This window comes from Heterocephalus glaber, unplaced genomic scaffold, assembly GCF_053883595.1.
Source record: "Heterocephalus glaber isolate CG9 unplaced genomic scaffold, H.glaber_assembly_v1.0 deba00000071, whole genome shotgun sequence".
NCBI lineage: Eukaryota > Metazoa > Chordata > Mammalia > Rodentia > Bathyergidae > Heterocephalus > Heterocephalus glaber.
The window spans coordinates 37139839-37161275 of NW_028258137.1; the positions used below are offsets into that span (position 1 = coordinate 37139839).

At 40.0% G+C, this 21437-nt stretch overlaps 1 protein-coding gene across 1 annotated transcript in view; it reads left to right on the forward strand.

Moving 5' to 3' along the window:
- The window catches only part of Scd5 (stearoyl-CoA desaturase 5), a 165214-nt gene that overhangs the window by 109157 nt on the left and 34620 nt on the right, over positions 1–21437 (forward strand). Inside the window, exon 3 of the mRNA XM_004847968.4 lies at positions 685–890. Within this exon, the coding sequence (XP_004848025.1) occupies positions 685–890 (206 nt within the window). The remainder of the gene's footprint in view (positions 1–684; positions 891–21437) is intronic.

Here is a 21437-nt window from a genome sequence, read left to right on the forward strand (position 1 = left end):
TCTGTTACGAGGCTTCAATAGACCCCACCAGGGCTTTTTTTAAGGTCTCCCATTAATTCATCAACAACACTGGGCCTCCGGCAGTGGCATATCCCAAACACAGACTAAGATTCTCTGCTAAAGGCTAAGACTCTCTGCTAAGTAAGGCCTCCCTTCCCTTCCCTTCCCTTCCCTTCCCTTCCCTTCCCTTCCCCTCCCTCCACTCCCCTCCGTTTCCCACCTCTCCCCTTGTCTCCCCTTTCCTCTCCTCTCTTCTCCATCCCCTCCCCTTCCCTCCCTTCCCCTTCCCTTTCCTCTCCTTTTCTTTTCTCTTCTCTTCTTTTCTTGCAATACTAGAGATTGAACCCAGGGCCCTTGTACTGAGCTACATTCTCAGCCATTTTTATTTTGACACAGGGTCTCACTAAGTTGCCCAGGTAGTACTCAAACTTGTGATCCTCCTCCCTCAGCTTCCCAGAGTGCTGGGATTCCAGGAGTGCACTACCATGCTTGGCTATGGATTTACTCTTGTTCTGATGAAAACAACCCCCAACCATTCTCAGGGATTGACCTTGGGGTGATGGGACTGTGGGGTGAAGATGGGAGGAAAGCACAAGTGTGCAGTGAGGGCAGGGCTGGGAGCCAAGAACTTTTTGGAAGGGGCCCATTCTATCTCTTCACTCAGGGTCTGCATTCCCTCTGCAGAACGACATCTTTGAGTGGGCCAGAGACCACCGAGCTCACCACAAGTACTCGGAGACAGATGCTGACCCCCACAATGCCCGCAGAGGCTTCTTCTTCTCCCATATTGGGTGGCTGTTGGTGCGCAAGCATCCAGATGTCATCGAGAAGGGGAAAAAGCTGGATGTCACTGACCTGCTTGCTGATCCTGTGGTCCAGTTCCAGAGAAAGTAAGTGTCTGGCCATCCCAAGAGTTGTCTTTCAAGTGCCAAAGAGGCAGGGAGCACAGTAGGGTTCGGTAATACCCCTAGCACTCTCCTCAAGCATTTACCCTAATGGTGGGTCTTATTTTTACAATTTACCTGTGTTTATTAACTTCTCTTTGCTTATTAAGTTCTCATTATATTTTGAAATCGAAGTTTTATTTTTAATGGATTTTCCTTAAACCCAGTGTCATTTCCTTCCAACCAATCTAGTACAGTGGAATTCATGAAATCTGTGTTCCCCCTCCCCCCATTCATGTTCCCTGGGATGCTTTAGTTTAGTGACATGCTTTGCCCCAACAGGACTAATTCCCTCCTGGTGTCCTGTTCTCTTCTCCAGCTGTTCTGTCTCTCCTTCCCCCAGTATGGACTGTTACATAGTAGGCTACTGGCAGAGAAAATGAGACCAGAGAACAGGGCATCTCAGAGCACCTGTGCCCTCATGGTGTCAGCCATACATATTCAGTTGGCTGGTGTCTGCAGGTGAAACTACTTTCACCATGTACGTGAAAAAAGGTCAGTGATGATTGTGCTGGCAAGTAGGAAGCATCAGGTGTCACTTGTGAACCAGAAAGGTGTTGTGCACTGTGTCCCTGTTGGTCTGGATCTGCAAAGTTGGGCATGCTGACCAACTTTACAAAGGGGTTATTGCCCCAGAGCAATGGATTTATGTGGGGACAACTTTTGGACTACACTCTAGTCAGAAATACTTGTCTCCTATACCTTTTATAAAGATGTAATTGTCTTAGTCACTTTCTTGTCAGAGTTATAGTACTCAACACCTGCAACTTAAAAGAAAGGTTTATTTGGGCTCATGGTTTTTAGAGGTTTCAGACCATGATCAGCTGCAAAGACCTAGGAAGAGCAGCCAGACTCCCTTGGATCATGGCTGAAGAGGCCTCTGAGTGCCTGGATGTCTGAGCTCTGGGAAACTATTTTAGCCCAGTCTGAATGAGCTGAGTTCCCTGGGGCTCTATTCTCAAAGCAAAGTCTTTTATTTTTGGACCCTCGAGGCTATGAAGGGTGGAGTCTTGCTGATTCCTTAGATGCCCTGAAGGCCTCTGTTCTGTTGTTCTGATTAAAGTACTTGGTTTCTTTTTAATGATAATCTTTTTAGCAACCAAGCTCTCTTCAGCCAAAACTTTACAGATCTCAACTTTACACGAATTTCCTTTCTGGTAAAACTCAAAATTTTTAAAATCACTCAGCTGTGCCCTTTGCTTTTAATCCTCAATGTAGAGTTGGCTAAAAGCCCCCAACAATGCCCATACCACAGTGAGAATGTTGGGCTGCCTTGAAATTTCTTTCTTCAGATTAATAAATCTGCTTCTCTTAATCTTAGTCTCACATAATACAGTCAAATTTTCTGCCACAGCATAACACACATGATCTCAAGTCCAACTACTAACGGAGTCCTTGTTTCCAACTGAAACCTCCTGGGCCTAGCCTTTGCCATCTCCCCTTTCATCAGCATTCTGGTCTTTTAAGTTCCAAACAGACTCTGTCTCAGCTTAGAGCATGCTAGGGCTTTGTTAGCATCTCCAAACCTTTCCGTACTCCTACAAACCAGTTCCAAAGGCTTCTGAACCATATGGCCAGGTAATCACAGCAATGGCTCTCTTCTCTAGTGCCAAAATCTTACTCAGTTGCTTTGTTGTTGCTAAGACGACTTCAGCTTCATAATTGACACTTTTAATTTAGGAGAGGTTTATTTGGGCTTACAGTTTTTTGAGATTTCGATTCATAGTCGGCTGGTGGAAGGGACTAGGCGGAAGAAAGCTACTCACAACATGGTGAGTAGGAGGCAGAGAGAGAAGCAAGGAGCCAGAAAGTGAGAGGGACACTTCCACTTCACAACTCCAGTGCTCTACCTCTTCCAACCAGACCCCACCTCCTAACAGCAAGTCAATTATATGGTCTCATGATTCAATCACCTTCCAAAACCCCCACCTATGAGTGCATGAGGCCTTTGGGGAACATTCTTGATCTAAAAAATAACAGTAACAAAAACACATGTTTGAAAAATTCCTGTCACATAGCAAGAGCCTGTGATAGTCAGTGACGATTACTATGAAGGCAGTTGCTAGGCTAGGGGACTCTTATTTCCATCACTGCTTCTGTTGGTTCACTGTTGAGTCTTCCCCATGTACCTTCCAGGCAGACAAACCCAGTATCAATAGCTGTAAGTTTAAGAGCAGAAAATAACAAGATGTTTCGACTAGCAATGAAATGATTTATTGATTTTCATTTTTCACCATGAGAGTAAATCACTAGAGAGAAAACTGAAAAATTCAGAGAAGTAGAAATTCATGCAGTCTTAATATATAAACACAGCCACTATTGATGTTCTGTGGTGTCTCCTATTTTTTACGTGCACATTTGATATATGTGGCACAATGGCAGTCATATTGCATATGTGATTTTATATCTTGACTTTAACTTCAGATTTTATTGTAGGCTCCATCAGAAGCTTGCAGGGGAATCCATCAGTTGAGCATGTCATATTTTATTTAACCATCACTGTGACTGGATATGTATGTCGTTTCCATTCTGTGATACAAATGATGCTGCTATATAATTAGTAATGCTTTGGAATAATCAGGCCTTAGATTAATTTAAAGAACTCAGATGAGAATCCAAAGGCTCTTCTGTTTTATTAATGAGAACTGAGTCAGATAATATTCTGGGTTTCTTAGGCCATAAAAATGGAAAGATTCTCCCCTACCTATCTTTTCACTTTAAAAAAAAGGCTGTTGTCAGATTCATTACGTGCGTACTGGTGGGTCATATATCCAGAGATTATTTCTAAATGCAGGCTGAAGAACAAAAAGATTATTTCAGCAAGGTCCCCAAAGAGTTTTCCAAGAACATTTTCCATCTAGTGACAGATGGCGCTGTGGCTATGAGAACCCATTCACTTGTCTCCTCATCTCACAGAGACCCTTGAGCCCCTGTAGGAATCAGTGCTGAGGCTGCAGCCCTAAAGGTTGGCCTCTCTCCTCCCAGAGTTTGCGGCAGAGCAGGGAACTCACAAGCCAATTTCCAGACAAGTGTACTCTAGGAAGAGGAGTGCTGGGATGTGCAGGACTCTGTGGGAACAGAGAGGAGTCTCCTGGACCATGGTGCAGGGGCCAGGGGTGGGGACCCAGGGGAAGAAATTAGCCCCTGAGCTAAGCCTGAAAGAGGAGGAGGTAGTTGGGTGAGGATGGGGGAAAGGATATTTAGTATGCCTGTTATTTTATAGAACTGCATTGAACCATTGAATCTGAGCACAAGAAGGAACCTCACAAATCATGTGGCCCCTGCCCCCCATTTTTCCTGTTTGGATTTTTTTTTTTAAATGCAATGATCAGTCAGGTAGAAATGCAAGAGGAGACATCCCCGAGGACCAGGAAAACAAACTTTATCACGCTTATGGGTCCTAGTCACAGGAGGGTGGGCATGGTAAGCCTCAGTGAGAGGGAGAAGGAGTCCTTGATGGAGGTTTGCCCAGGTGCAGAGCAGGTGAGCAGGCTAGGACAGGCCAGTATCCATGGGCTGTAAGCTGGTGGGGCCCTAAAATGATTAAGACAGAAGAATTTGGCTCCTGGAGTTTGCAGGCCAGTTGGAGGAGGCCTTGTATACAAGGCCTCTGGGTCTTGTATATCAGAGTGCTCCAGACTGTGACTATTGCTGCTTCTCCCCAGCCAGCATGGTTTTTAACATGTCAAAACATCAGGAAATTAAAAATAAACACACACACACACAAAGCTTTCTAGGAAAAAATAAAATGTAGATAGAAGCTGGTGCTAAAAGTAGCTGCATCTTAGGGTATTTTCTTGATGTTCTTTGAATTATGCTGGGTTGTTTGGCAGGCACTGAAGCAGGACTCAGAAGTGTGGGAAAGCACACATAGCCTTTGGTAATTATCCAGCCCAGAGAGGACGGGGATGCACAAACCACAATAAGGCTAAGAGTTGCTTAAGTAAATGAAGAAAGCTTCCAAGGTCCACAAAGATAGTGCAACCGTGTGCATTTTCTCATGGTCATGAAGCTGGCTTTACCAGTCCTACTGGGCAGGCCATGCAGTGGGAGAGTCTCCTCACAGGGCTAAGTCATTGTGCTGGTGGGGTGAGCTGAGTTGGGGGAGGATACTGTTGTTAGCAGTACTGTCACATCAAATGTCAGTCATTGTCAGCCTGGGGTGGGTGTGGGGTTTCCTGAGTAACAGAGAAGGTGCCGGCTATATGTGGGGCACAGTTTAAGGTCGCTGAAGTGACATACCTCACAGTCTCTCCCCTGCTGATTTCTCAGCTGCTCCTATCTCATTCTTTGGAAACAGTGGTCCCTGTTCCAGTTTGGGGTGTCAGGGTTTGCAGCTGACCTCCCTACCCTCCTAGGGTGCAGTATTTGTGCAAATAACTGCAGCTGAGTGCCGCTGGGAGAGTTCCTCACATAGGCAGTTGTGCAGATGACAGAGATGAAGGACACAGCAGCTCCTTCAGTCCATTCATGTGCTAACCTGGGAACTGCAGCAGTTAATAAGCTCGTGCTGAACTGTCCTGATAGCACCTTAACAAAGAAGAGCCTGGCAAAGAGCCAGGCTTAGCCAGCTTTACATCGTACAGTAGTGTGAAGGAAGACAGCAGCATTAAGAACAGCAGGAAAATAACACAGTGCAAGCTCTAGTCCCAGCCTTTCCCCCTAAACAATAATTTACCAAGGCTGTTATAACAAGTAGTTGACTGTGTTATCAAGCTGTGAATGATGAAAAGTCGGGGGTTCAGAGATAAAAGGGAGAGAAACAAACTGTATTGCCTCTAGACCCTGGCAACTAGATCCCTGCCCAAGGTCTTGTGCCTTAAAGGAATGTGCTTCACCCTACCATGTGAGGAGATCACAAGGCCAATGGGCCATGATCCCACCTGGAACCTGCTCTGACTTCTAACTCAGGCCCAGGTTCCTAGAATCTTAGAACTCCAGCCTCTCCCTGAACACTGTCTTCCTGGCAGAGAGTGTGTGTACCCTAGGCCTGACAGGTGGCCAGGGGAGATCCAAGCTTAAAAGTGTGAGCTCAGATATCTGCCCATAGTAGACAGAGACAGAGAAGAGGTGGACAGGCTGTACTCTTGGCCTGAGCCCTAGAAATGTTGGGAAGCAAGGCCTCATAAGGTTAGGAGTAGGTCTATCAGGAAGCATGTCTGGCTTAAACAAGACAATTTTTTAAAAATCAGTTTTAAAAATTAGTATATGTTTGGGCTGGGGATTTAGCTCAGTGGCACCACACCTGCCTCGAAAGTGCAAGGTCCTGAGTTCGATCCCTGGTACCACCCCACCCCCCAAAATTAGCATATGTTTGTGACACATAGTAAATGCATTCATTGTGAGGGAATTGGTACATATACATATTACAGTGTGATCCTTTTTATTTCCCCTTCTTCTCCTGTCCCTCTCATTTCCCCCATTTCCCAGATCTTTCAAAGAAATAACTCTTTGACTCATTGACCCTTTGTATTGCTTTTTAGTTTCAATTTCATTTATTTCTGCTCTGATCTTTATAATTTCTTTCCTTCTATTAGTTTAAGCTTTGCATTGCTCTAGTCTTTCTAGGACTTTGAATAAATGGTTTCTTTTTTTTTTTTTTGGTACCGGGGATCGAACTCGGGTCCTTGCGCTTGTGCAGCAGGCGGTGAAACCACTGAGCTAAATCCCCAGCCCATCTTTCTAGGACTTTAAGATGCATCATTAGGTTATTTATTTGAGATCATGTTATTCTTCTTAATGTGCATTCACAGCTATAACCTTCTCTCTTAGAATGGCTTTCATTGTGTCCCAAAGGTTTTAGTATGTTGTACTTCCAACATATACTTTGTTTGATTTTAGGAACTTTTATTTCTTCTTTAATTTATTCTGTGACTCATTGATTATTCAACAATGTATTATTTAATCTCCATGTGTTTGTATAGTTTCTCTGCCTTTTTTGCTGTTGACTTCATTCTGCTATGATTTGATACTATACAGGAAATTATTTAAATTCTTTTTTTTTGTACCAGGGATTGAACTTGGGTCCTTGCACTTGCAAGGCAGGCGCCAGAACCACTGAGCTAAATCCCCGGCCCAGATTATTTAAATTCTGTTGTATTTATTTAAGCGTGTTTTATGGCCTGTTTTGGAAAAAGTTCCATGTGCTGTTGAGGACAATATGTATTCTGTTGTTGTTGGATGAAATGCTGCAGATATCTGTTAAATCCATTTGTTCAATAGTGTGGTTTAACTCTGATGTTTCTTTGTTGATTTTTTGCCTGGCTCACCTGCCTAACTGTAAGAGTAAGGTAATGAAGTCCTCCACTACCATTGTATTGGTGTTGTTCTTTTAAGTCCAGTAGTTTTTGTTTTATGAAGTTAAGTGTGCCAACCTTTGATGCATACACATTTTTCATGCATATACAGTTTTCTCTTCTTGTTGAATTGTTCCCTTTAGCAGTATGTAGTGGCCAACTTGATCAGTTTTGGCTTAAAGTCTGCTGTGTCTGAAAATAAGATAGCTGCTCTTGCTTGTTTTTAGACTCTGGTTGAATGGAGTATCATTTTCCATCCTTTTGTTTTAGTCTATGTACTTCCTTTTGGATGACATGTGTCTCCCATAGGCAATATATGGTTTCATTTTAATCCAATCTGCCAGTCTGTGTCTTTTGATTGGAGAGTTGAGACGGTTGACATTGAGAGTTACTATTGTAAGGTATATATTGAATCCTGTCATTGCATTCTTTTTCCTGTGCCACTTCCTTTATTTATTTGTTTGTTTGTTTGTTTGTTTAACTATTCTTCCAGATAGATGCACACTTGCTTTTGGACTATTTGGTGCTAGGTGGCCTCCCTGTCTCTGTCTAGGATTCTGTATTTTCTGTATGCTGGTGTAGTTGTCATGTATTTCTTTAGAATTTCTTTGTCATAGAAAGTCTTTATTTCTCTATCAATTTGGAAGGCTAATTTTGTAGAACAAAGAAGTCTGGGTTGATAGTTGTTTTCTTTTAGGGCTTGAAGAACTTTGCTTCAAACTCTCCTGGCTGTTAAGGTTTATGCTAAGAAAGCTCCAGTTATTTTGAAGGGCTTGCCTTTATAGTTTATTTGCTGTTTTTCCCTAATATCTTCTAGTATTCTCCCCTTTTGCTGAATTTCTGGAATTTTGATTATTATGATGTGTCGTGGAAAGGTTCTTCCCTGGTTGTGGTTATTTGGGGTTCTATCTACATGCCTCTTGTAGTTCAATGTTGAATTCTTTCCCTAGATTTGAAAAAATTTCTGCCATGATTTCAGTGAATAAATTTTTATGCCTTTTGAGTTATCTACTAAGTTTTCTTTCATTTCTATAATTTTGGGAGTTTTTTGAGTCATGTAGCAGCTGTTGGTTCCAATTTGCATGACACCTTGGTGTTTTTAGGGTATCATTGAGTTTATGATCTACTACAACCACCTTGTCTTCTATTTCTGATACTCTGTCCTCAAACTGGTCAAGTCTGCTATCTATGCATAACATTAAATATTTCATATCATCTCTCTTTCTTTGCTTTCTTTTCATACTTTCTGATTCTTTTCCAAAGTGGTCATTCATGTCTTGCATTTAGTTTCTCATTTAGTTTCTTGTTTGTTTCTTCTATAAACTCATCAAACATTTTATTGGTAAAATCCTTTATCTGTTTGATGAAATCCTCTTTGAGTTCATTAAACATCTTATGTATTTGCTGATATATTTCTTCTTTTAACTCTTCAAACATTTTAAGTAAAGAATATCTTTACTTTCTCTGCCTATAGCTTCCTCCACTTCAAGGTCGGTGAAATCAGCTTTTGGAATGTTAGACACTTGGGGCATTTTTTTGCCTTACTTTCTCATGTTGCTATTGTTTTTGCACTGTGGGTTGAAGATCAGTTAGAAACTCTGTCATTATTGTGCAGATCTCTTTAGTTGTCCTCGGGTTTGGTGTATCTTCGGGTTTGGTTGTGTTTCGATGTGTACATTCCTCTCACCCTATTCAATGTAATATTTGAGGGTCTTCTTAGAGTCCAGCCCTCTGGAGACTTGATCCCCAGCACCACTCAAAGAAGAGTAAACAAATCCACCAACACTGAGGACACAAAGACAAACCAGATATTGGCATATAGTAAAAACCAATTAAAAGCAACAACCATGCCATCATTAAGAAATCAGCAGTAATAACAGAGTCAAAGACAGACCAGTTATTGACAAAAGAGCCAATAATAGCAACCAATATATCACCCTTAATGATAGAAAAGAGATCTGCAACAATAATGTAGACACAAAGGCAAACCAAATACTGACATACAGTAAATATCTACTAAAAGCAACAACTATATCACTATCAACAGAAAAGAATTCAACAATAATAGCATAGAGTTAACTAAGTAGCTAAAAATTAATAAAGCTTAATAGTAATAATAATAAAAGCTGAGTGGGCAGGGGAAAGAAGAATGAAATAAGTAAAGTCTGAAAAAGAAAGAAAAGGAAGATGAAAAGGAGAGAAAAGTAAGATAAAAATTCAATTAAAATATAAAATAACATTATAGAGTTAGGTAAAAGTAGCCAGGCATAGTGACACACATCTATAATCCCAGCACTCAGAAGGCTGAAGCAGATGGATCACTGTGAGTTCAAGGCCAGCCTGGACTACATAGGGAGATCCTGTCTCAAAATACATACATACATACATAAAAATTAAAAATAGAATTAGATAAAATTAATTGACAAAGACAAATAAGAAAAAGAAAAGAAAAATAATAAATAATAAAAATAAAGAGCAGAAGATGGGAAACCCTCTGCCCCCTCCCCCCCAAAAAACCCCAAGAACAACAACAACAAAAAAACTAAGACCAAAAAAACCCCATAAAAACAAAGAAAGAAAGAGATGAGTCCAAAAATTTCCTCCACATGTTAAGCTGAGTGGTTTCTTTTCTGGACCTGTGATATTGGAGTCCACCAGATAGGGGTGGGGGACAGTGAGTCACAGCTAGGGCCTATTTTGTTTCCGTTTTTGCTGTGTGAATGCTGGGTCCTGCCCTGCCTTTCCTGCTTAGCATGGTCAGTCAATGGTGTGGTGTCTACCTTAGGGCTCTGCTCACTCTAGCTGGTTTTAGTGTTTATGCCCTTCTGTGTGCCCCAGGTCACTGCTGTCTCCACCTGGCTTTACTGCCTGTGGGCTCATGAGGTTCCTCCCTTGCTCTAAAGGCCCCTCTGTCCATATACCTGAGAGTGTGGCAATTGCCCAAGCTGAAATACATCCCCATTCATACTGGCAGATGGGAAAAGCAAACATATCACTGAGCTGTGTGCTGGAAGGAGGCACAGAGAGGGGCCATGAAGTCTGCTGGACTTAATGTCAGCACTTTCAGACCAAGCTCCCTCAGAAAACCACATGACCAGCCTGGCTTCTCACCACAGAGGGTGGGACCACTGTATCCTTCACAGCCTGAGCTCACCACCACTTACCCTTCTTAGGGGATCTGGGACTAGCTTGCCCCCTTCTCCATGGCAATTTCTTGTGGCCATCTGCCACTCAATCACTGTGGTAGGATGACCCCAGAGACCCTGAAGTGAGATTGGTCTGGGACTCTGATTCCTGAAGTAGCTCAGTCTTAAACAATTAACCCCTTCCCAAAATGGCTTCTGAGTATATCACTCCCATGTATGGCAGACACTGCAGTGAATTTCTTCTCCAACTCTATCCTGCCATGTAGAAGGAGTCATGTTCAGAGTAAAACTCCATGCTGTATTTGCAGTTTACAATAACTGGGTTTTCTTGTGGCTAGCATTACTGGTCCCTCTCCCTGGGGCTGCTGACCCTGTCTGGGCTGACCTTGTGTTTGTGGTGAAAGGACCTCCTCCCTGGGAGCTGGAGTTACAGTCCAACCTGCTTCCTTCTTTTCTCTTCATTTTCTTCAGTTTCTCCATGGTTTCTAGTTTTCCGGTGGGCTCTTTCTTGATTCCTGCAGCTCTACTTCTTTTTCTTTATGCTAAGGTGCTGTTTTCTAGGTGTCTCGATTTCAGGTCCTTGAGGAACTGTATTTTGTTGATGGCTTTTATTCTGCCATTTTTAACCTCCCAAAGTTTATTTCTGTTACAATTAAAAGAATTGTAGAGGTCAGCAGTCCGAGACAGGGATGGCAGCACCTCAGAGTTAGTAGAGAACTGGTGTATCAGTCAGTGCTCACTAGAGAAAGATTTAATGCAAGAGATATAAATACATAGCAATTTACAAGACCGGCTTCCAGTGGCTGTCCCCGAGTCAGATGTGGAAGAGTACAAAGGGTCTCCTGTCCCAGGAGGCTGAAGGGTCTGGTATAGAAGGCTAAAGGGTCTGTCTCTGAAGGCTGAGGGTTGGTGCTGGAGGCTGAAAGGTTGGTGCTAGAGGCTGAGGGGCCTGCACTGGAAGCCAGGAGACAACAAACAAGGTAAATGTGAAGACTGGAGCTCCTCTGAAGAAACAGAAGTGAGCTTTCCTTATTTCCCTTTTATGCCATTTGGCGACAATCCTCCCTAGGGTGGATCTTCCACACCCATAACTATGCTGAGCCAATTTAGTTGAGCGTTTCTTACTCAAGTTGACACAAGCAATCAACCATCACAACTGGGTTCTTTTTTCTTTGGGTTCTTTTTCTTTCTGCTCAGCCATCTTTAACATTCATCGGTATTCATTGTCAGAGTCATTTCACAGTTCATCACTAATCTCCAACCAGAAGGATGTAGGGGAAGGCAAAGGGATGCACTGCTGAGTTGAGTCAGTCACCTTTAAGGAGTCTCCCAGAACACACACAAAGCCAGTCCCCCTTCCGGTCATTAACCATATCTACACTTAGGGAAACAGGGAAATGTACTCTATTGGTTAATACATGACACCCTTGAATATAATCTTGATTTTGTTTCTAAGGAGGAAAAAATGAATAGATAAGGAGTAAGCACTTAGCAATAGTTAATTGGTCTGACTTAAGCTATAAAATTGGCGATCACATGCTACTTAATTTTGTGGGTAAGTGGGGAGCTTCCCTGTCTCCAGTGGTGAGCAGAAGCTGGACTAACATTGTTAATCATTTTCTCGAGATGGTAGAAAGAAGATAAAAATCCAGAGGCTGTTTCTCCTAAAGCTTTGTTTATCTCATTGATTCTCATTTTAGGGAAGAAATTCCTGTAGAGATAATAAGCAGATATTACCAGTGCCTTTTTCAAGTAACTGCAAAAGATGCTAGTCCAGACACAGAAAAACAAGGCACTTACCTCATCGCCACCATGATGGGATGAACTAGGAGAAAGTGATGAACTGATAAAGATTCAGGAGAGAAAAGCACTTCTGATTTGGTGCTCCTGTGAAGAGATGAACATGTTTAAAGTGAAGAATGGCAATGAGTGCCCTGTTTTGGAGGTCTAATTTGCCTCACGTTGCCCCCTGGTCTGTTAACTTAGTCTCTTTCCCCCAAGAGTAAGCATCATATCTTTTAGTGATGGCCTCTCTCTCTCTCTTTCTCTTTGTTTCTTTTTTCTTTCTCCTTTTTCTCTCTTTCTTTCTCTAAGACTTTACTTTTTTAGAGCAGTTTTAGGTTTACAGTGCAATTGACAGGAAAGTGCAGAGATTTCCCATGAACCTATCCCTGCCCCCCATTATCATCTCTCACCAGAGTGATGCATTGGTTATAATAGTGGAAAGTACGTCGACACATCATTGCCACTCCCAGTCCCTAGTCCACATTAGGGTTCACTCTTGGTGATCATTATAATTTGGATTTAAAATGTCCCCTCAAAAGTCTCCTGGGGCTTTGTTAAGGTGATTGGATCATGGAGGAGCTGTACTCCTCTGCAGATCGGACCTCAGCTAAATAAACTGTTGGGAGTTGGGGCCTGGTTGGAAGAGACTTGTCACTGGGGATGTGCTTTCAGAGGGATCTCTCACTCCCTGGCTCTGATGTTAATTGTCTCTGTTTCCTGGCTGCCATGGGATGAGCATAGGTCTTCTGCCAGGTGCTTTCACCATGCCCTTCTGGAGCCAGCCAACTTTGGACTGAACCCACTGGAAACCGTGAGCCAAACCAACCTCTCCTTTACGTTGTGGGTGTTGGGTACTGTGTTTCAGTGACAGAAAAGTGACTAAGACTGTGATGTATGCTCTATGGATTGGAACAAATACACGACATATAGCAACTATTTTAGAATCAAGCCATATTTTTTATTTAAAATTAATTTTATTGGTACATTTTTGACATACGTAAAGATCACATTCATCATGGGAAATATGTACCTGTAACAAATATAACTTACTTTTTTCCCATCCCCCCCTTCAATCCTTCTTCCCTTCCCCATTTACAAAACTTTGTTTCTATTGTTTTTCTTCCATTCTTCTACATTTTTATCCCTATTCCCTTCCTTCCTTTCCTCCTCCCGACCCTCCTTGTTCTCATTTTCTCCCCACTTTCCAGTTTCTATCCTCCATTTTGGTCCTTATTTACCCTTTGGGTTTCTCACACAGGAGAAACAATGCAATATTTAAACCTGCCTGTCTGATTTATTTCACTTAAAGTTATTCAAACAGTATTTTCTAAAAATCCTTTGTTCTCTTTCTTCATCCCTCTTGCCTCCCTCATCCCCTAGCAACAACTGATCTTATTACTGCCTCCATTGTTTGACTTTTTCCAGTATGTCATGTAGTTGGATTCCTACAGTATGTGGGTTTCTTTCACTTCTCTTATTTGGTAATATGAACTTAAGTTTCTTCTATATTTTTTCATGGCTCAATTGATTATCACTTTTAGGTCCTGAAAAATGACCAGAATATTGGTCTTAGATGTACCATGATTTATTTATCATTCACCTACTGAAGGGCATCTTTGTTGCTTTTTAAAAGTCTGGCAATTATGTAGTAGCGTAATTTGCACTTCCCTGATAACATATGATATGGAGCATGTGCTTATTTTCCATCTCAATATCATCTTTAATGAGATATCTATTAAGACCCATGGCTGCTTTTCAAGGGTTGTTCATTTTCTTCTTGGGTTTTTGTTTTGTTTTTTCAGACAGGATCTCACTATATAGCCCAGGCTGGCCTCAAACTTGTGGTGATCCTCCTGCCTCTGACTCCCCAGTGCTGGGATCACAGGCATGCACCACCATACCTGGCTTTCTTATTGTTCAGTGCTCAGAGTTCCTTGTATATTTTGAATAACAATCCTTTATCATCTATGTTTTTGGCAAAAGATTGTCTCCCGGTCTGGCTTTTTTTGCAGTCTTCTGTGGAAGAGAACATTTAAATTTCAATGATACCCAGCTGCTTGATTCCTTCTTTTACAGATTGTTCCGTTGGTGTTGTAGCTAAAAAGTCACTTGGCAAGCCCAAAGTAGCTTAAATTTTCTCCTGTGTGACATTCTGAGTCTCTAAGACTTTACTTTTTTAGAACAGTTTTAGTAGTTTTGTGTTTTACATTTAGGACTGTGATCTGTTTTGAACTACTTTTGGCGAAGGATGTAAGGTCAGTGTTTAAATTTGTGTGTGTGTGTGTTTGTGTGTGTGTGTACATGTCCTACCACTACTTGTTGAAAAGACTCTTTTATCCAGTGTATTGTTTTTGTTCCTCAGTTATAGATCTTTCGACTGTATTTGTGTAGGTCTATTTCTGGACTCTCTGTTCTCCATTGGTTTATTAGTCTATCCTTTCACTAATGCCACACTTAACTGTATCTTTATAGTTGTCTTGAAGTTAAAAAGTGTCAGTCCTTCAGTTTTGTTCTTCAGTATCGTATTGGTTATTCCAGATCTTTTGCCTCCACAAATAAACGCTAGAATCAGTTTGTAGACATCCACAAAAGAGCTTGCTGGTATTTTGACTGGAATTACTGGGAATCTATGGATGAAGTTAGAAAGAATTGACCTCTTGGAGATACTAAATTTTTGTATCCATGAGCATGAGATAAGTCTTCATTTCTTTAGATTATCTTTAATTTCTTTCATCAATTTTGTAGTTTTCCTCATATAGACCTGACACGTGTTTTGTTAGATTTATACCTAAGGTTTCACTTTGGGGAATGCTAATATAAATAATGTAAATAGCATTGTGGGTTTTTCCCTGGGAAATTGAAGCCCAGACCTTTGCACTGAGCTACGTCCCAGCCCTATTTATATATTTGTTTGTTTATAGGAAGGGTCTCACTAAGTTGCTAAGTTGCCCAGGCTGGGCTCAAACTTGCCATCCTTCTGCTTCAGCCTCCAAGTGTATTGGGATTACAGGTGTGTGCCACCAGGTCTGGCTTGGCATTGTCTTTTTAATTTGATTCTATATATTTATTTCTGGTGTGTAGAAAATGAGTTCACTTCTGTATATGAGCATTGTACTTGCAATCTTATTATAATTGCTTCTTAGTTCTAGTTATTTTTATTCTACACTTGATCTTAGCCAAAAAGCCAAGAAGCAATTAGTTATTTTTATTCTTATGGATTTTCTACAAAGCTAGTCATGTCATTTGTGAACAATGACAATTTTATTTCTTCTTTCCCAAACAGTATAAAATTATTTCCTTTTCTTCTTTTGTTTCATCAACGATGACTTCCAATATGACGTTAAAAATGTGGTGAGGGGAACATCCTTGGGTTGTTCCTGATCTTATTGGGGAAGTCTCTACTTTTTCACCATTACAATGCTAGCTGTATATTTTTTTGAAAATATTTTTTCCCATTAAGTTTATTGGTACATTTTAGGTATAAAACAGTTACAATCATCATTGGGATCTTGTTCTTTTACATGATGTATCTTGGTTCTTATTTTTTTCCCTTCCCCTGCCCTCCCTTCACCCCCTCCATCCTTCCCTGTTTGCAAAGACTTTGTTTCCATTTTTCTCCTTTTCTCATATTTTTTCTTTTCCCTTCTTTCCTTTCCCCTACTCCTCCCACTACCCCTACTCCTTTAGACCTTTTCTTCCTATTACACAATATCAATTATATATTTTTAAAATTACAGTATCAAACTTTAGAGGACATTACCACAGATTTTACAGAATTTAAAAGGATATAGAAAGCATATTACAAAAATCTTTTTTGAAATAAATTTGACAACTTCTAAGAAGTACCTTGGAAGACAAATTAATGAAACTGACTCTGGAGGAAATATAAAATTTGAATAGCACCTATTAAAGAAAGTATATTTCTAGCTTGAAAACCTACCTATATGACAACCGCAGGGTCATATGCACTTTAACTGATGAATTATATCAAACATTTAAAGCAGAAAAAGGAGGGAACACTTCTCCCCTCATTTTAGGAAATCAACATTGTGCTAATCCTAAAACTGGATAAAGATAATAGAAGAAAAAAGTATGAACATGGATAAAAATTTATTTAACAAAACAAACTATTAGAAGTCAGATCTGGCAGCATGTAGAAAGTAGTTTTATTATAGGGATGGCAGTGTTGGTTCAACATTGGAAGATCTGCCCCCATAAGTTATCATTTTAACAGAGGAAAAGAAAAAGCTGTATGATCCTGTCAGTAGTTGGAGAAAAAGTATTGGACTAAATTCTACAGCTGTTCATGGTAAAAGCTATCAGGAGACTAGCAGTAGAACAGAACCTTCTCAACAGATAAGACATGTACTCCATACTTCCAGAAAAAATGCCTTATATGAATGGAAAAGATACAATGCTTTCTCCCTAACATGGGGAACAAGGGCAGATATGCCTACCCTTCATCTGTCCATTAAACTTTGAAACACAGGCCCTAACCAAAATAGTCTGACAATAAAAAGACATGATTAGCATACGATTGGCAAGCTAGAAGTAAAATCTTTATATATAGAAGAAATGATCATCTACAGAGAAAATACTAAGAAATCTCTAGGAGCCCCCAGAACTTGTGTTTGAGTTTAGCAGGATTAGAAAACACAAGGTATATATAAAAATTCAGGTCTATGTATACTTGCTATAAATGAAGAATTGGATATTGAAATTTAAAAGTTATGTAAGAGTACAAAGGACCTAGAAAAGTAAAAAGAAAAAAACCAGTGTTCAAAGATATTCATTACCTAATTTTAAGACTTCCTCTAAAGCTACAGTAATCAAGGCAGTGTTGGTGTAAGGAGAGACATATAGATCAATGGGGTAAAACAGAGAATCTTGAAATAGAACCATATATATATGGTCCACTGAGTTTTGAAAGATTATTTCACATTAACATTTTATAGAACATAAACTCAGTTCAATAGCAAAGGAAAAGATAGTGTTTTCAGCAAATGGTACTAGAACACCTGTATCCGTATGTAGAAAATTTACCTCAACCCTTTATTTCCATACATAAAAATAACTTGAAAGGATCTATGAACCTAAATATGACAGACTAAAACTATAAAACTTTAAGAAGAAATTATAAGGGAAAATGTTCATGAATTTAGGGCAGGCAAGAATTTCCTAGGATACAAAAAACATGATGTATAAAAGAAAAAAATTGATAAATGAGATCCCACCAAAATTTACAACTTTAAATGACATCGTTAAGAAAATGAAAAATAGTCCTTAAACAGACCATATTTATAAGACATATAACCTAAGACCAGAATATATAAAGAACTCTTACAGCTCATTAATAGACAACCCGATTAAAAAGTAGACACAAGAAGATTATAAATAGCCAGTACTGCATAAGGAAAGGTGTGCAAAAGTAGAATCAGAAAAATACTAATCAGTACAATAACAAGATCGTATTATACACTCATTAGGGAGATGAAGTTAAAAGTTTTACAAGAACAAATGTCAGCTTAGGTGTGAACCAGTTAGAACTTTCTAATACTGCTAATGTGAATGTAAAATGACAAAACCGTTTTGGAAAACAATGTAGAAATTTCTTGTATAACTGTTAAGAACCAACAGTTCTGTTTTTAAGTTTTTGCTTAAGAGGAATGAAAACACATGTTCACAATAGATTTGTATATACAAATTGACTATTGCTTATCTGAAATTCTTGGGACCAGAAGTGTTTTAGATTTTGGTTTGAAATCCACTTGATCTGCAAAGAGGATAGCTACTCCTGCTTTTTTGGGGGTTCCTGTCACACGAAGTATTGTTTTCTACCCTTTAACTTTCAGTCTGTGAGTTTCTTTTTGAATTAAATGTGTTTCCTGTATGCAACATATTGTTGGATCTTGCTTCTTGACCCATTTGGCCAGACTGTTTCTTTTGATTGGTGAATTGAGACCATTAACCTGGATGGTTATAACAGATACATATTGACTTATCATTGTCATGACTTTTTCTTTTTGTTGGATTCTCCCCCTTTGTGTTTACTTTCTTGGCCTGCCCAATGGATTCATTCTTCTGGGCTTTCTGTGGTTGTCATTCTTATTGTGTTTTCCTAGGATATTGTCTAAAATTTTTTGGAGTGCTGATTTGGTATCCATGAAGTTCCTAAGGTGCTCTTTGTCATGAAAGTATCTTATTTCTCCATCCATTTTGAAAGATGCAGGGCACATCAATCTGGGTTGGAGGCTGTTTTCTTTTAGGGCTTGGAATATGTCACTCCAAGCTCTTCTTGCCTTGATGGTTTGTGTTGAGAAGTCTGCTGTGATTCTGATGGGCTTTCCTTTGTATGTGATTTGTTTCTTCTCTCTAACTGCTTGTAGAATTTCATTCTTCTATTAGGTTTCTGGAATCTTAACTATTATATGCCTATGTGTAGATGTTTTTTGATCAAGCCTATTTGGAGTCCCATATGCCTCACTTATCTGTATGTCAAGTTCTTTTCCCCTGCTTGGGATGCTGTCTGCCATCACTTCTGTGAACAGTTTTTTTATGTCATCTGATCTCTCCTTTTTCTTCATTGACTCTGATTAGTCTTATTTTATTCTTCTTTACATTGTCTTACAGATGCTGTATTGATTTCTCATGGTCCCTTATTATTTTAAAGCAATTTTTCTTTTTCCTGCTCACTAATTGCAATCTTATCTTCTATATCTGAGATTTTGTCCTCACATTGGGTCATTCTGCTGTGTAAACTTTCAGTGGAATTTTTAATCCCCTGGAAAGCTGTTTGCATCTGTTTTATGGATTCCATTTGTTTCCTATGTTGGGATTCCATCATGTTCCTCATCTCCCCTATTTTTTTATCTGTGTCTTGTCTAGATTTATTAATCATGTCTTGCACTATGGGCACAATCTTTGCTGTTATCTGAGAAATTATTTATGATTTCATTTTTTCCAGATCCTCTTTTGTTGCCAGTTCAGGGAGTCCAGGTGGTTGAGTATCATAGTATTCCATCTCATTTTCCTTTGGGGTTGCTTTAGGTGATCTGGAAGTCTGGTTTTGAGACTTGTTTATGTGTCTTCTCATTTCTATGGTGGGGGGGTGCTTTTGGCTCCCAGGCAGCACCTCACCTTCTCTGTGCTGGGGCTGTGGCCGTATGGTGGCCTGGAAGCCTCCTCTTGGGTGCTGGGAGTGGCTCACCTCCTCTGTGCTCTTTTGGAAATATTCTTGATGAAATTGAGAAAGTTCCCTTCTACTCCTAGTTTACTGAGCATTTTTATAATGAATGAGTGTTGGACTTTGTCAGATGTTTCTTCTGTATCTATTTATATGATCATGTACTTTTTCTTCTTTAGCTTGTTAATATGATAGCTTATATTAATTGAATGTCAAATATTGGAATAGACTTGCATACCTGAAATAAATCCCACTTGGGCAAAGTTTTTAATTCTTTTTATATAATGTTGAATTCAGTTTGCTGACATTTTGCTGAGGATTGTAGCATCTATATTAATGAGAGGTACTCGTGAAATACTGTAGCTTTCTTCTTAACGTCTTTGTGGTGTTTTGGTATTATGGTGATATTAGCCTCAGAATAATAGAGTAAATTAGGAAATATTCCTCTACTTCTCTCTTTGGAAAGAAGTTGGTATCTAGGAAGAATTGGTATAATTTCTTTCTTTTTCTTTTCTCCAGTGCTGGGGATCAGACCCAGGATCCCAGGAATGCTAGGCAAGCTGTCCACCAGTGAATTACATCACCCCAGCCCTAATTTCTTCCTTAAGTGTTTGGTAAAATTTACTAGTGAACCCATCTGGGCCTGGTACTTTCTGTTTTATTTATTGATTTGATTTCTTTTATAAATATGGGCCTGTTCACATTGTTTCTCCTTGTGTGAATTTTAGTAGCTATTTTTGGCGGGGGGGGGTGGTCGGGGTAAACCTCAGGGTCTCACACATGCTAGGCAAGTGCTTTGCCACTGAGCTACATTCTCAGCCTTTTAAAATTTTATTTTTGGGCCGGGGATTTAGCTCAGTGGTTTTGCTTCCTGCTGTGCAAGCTGAAGGACCCAAGTTCGATCCCAGGCACCAAAAAAAAAATTTATTTTTGGATAGGGTCTCAATATTTTGCCCAGGCTGACCTTAAGCTTGTGATCCTCTTGTGTCAGCCTCCTGAGTAGCTAAGATTACAGGTGTGTGCCATCAGGCCCAGTCAGATTGAGCTTTTTAACCAATTGGTCCATTTCATCCAGGTTATCAAATTTGTCGGCATAAAGTTGCTGGTAGTCTTCCTTTATTATCTCTGTATGTATGTATGTATTTTTGAGACAGGGTCTTGCTCTGTGGTTCAGGCTGGCCTTGAATTCACATGTGGCCCTAGGCTGGCCTTGAACTCATGGCAATCCTCCTGCATGCTGGGCTACAGGTGTGCACCACCACACTTGGCTTTTATTATACTTTAATGCCCATGGGATCTGTAATGATATCCTCTTTTTCTTTGCAATATTAGTCATTTATTCCCTCTCTTTTATGAGCGTGGCTAGAGGCTTATTGATATATTCAAAGAATTAGCTTTTGGTTTTGTTGATTTTCTCTATTAATTTCTGTTTTAAATTTTATTGATTTCTGCTCTAATTTTTCTTCTCCTCCTCCTCCTCCTCCTCCTCCTCCTCCTTGTCTTCTTCCACCTCCTGTTCTTTTTTCTTCCAGTGGTATTGAGGATAAAAGACATGAGTGCTCTGCCATTGAGCTACCCTACACACACACACACACACAAACACACACACAGACACACTTAAAATTTTGAGACATGGTCTTGCAAAGTTGCCCAGGCAGGACTTGAACTTGCTGTCCTCCTGCCTCAGCCTCCCAAAGTGCTGGTATCACACGTGTATACCACCATCTGCAGCCCTTTTCTTCTTCTTACTTTGGATTTAATTTGCTCTTTTTCTAATTTGCTAAGGTAGAATCTTAGGTAACTGGATTTAGATCTTTCTATTTTTCTAATACAAGCTTTCATGCTACAAATTTCCCTCCTTAAAGCACTGCTTCCAGAGCATCCCACAAAGTTTGATAAAATGTATTCACATTTTATTTAATCAAAGTATTTAATTTCTCTTGAGGTTTCTTCTTTGATTCATGTAATATTTAACAGTATTTTGTCTAATTTCCACATATTTTTGGATTTTCCAGTTGTCTTTATGTTGTTGACTTCTAGTTTAATTCCGTTGTGATCTAGTAACAGACATTATATAACTTCT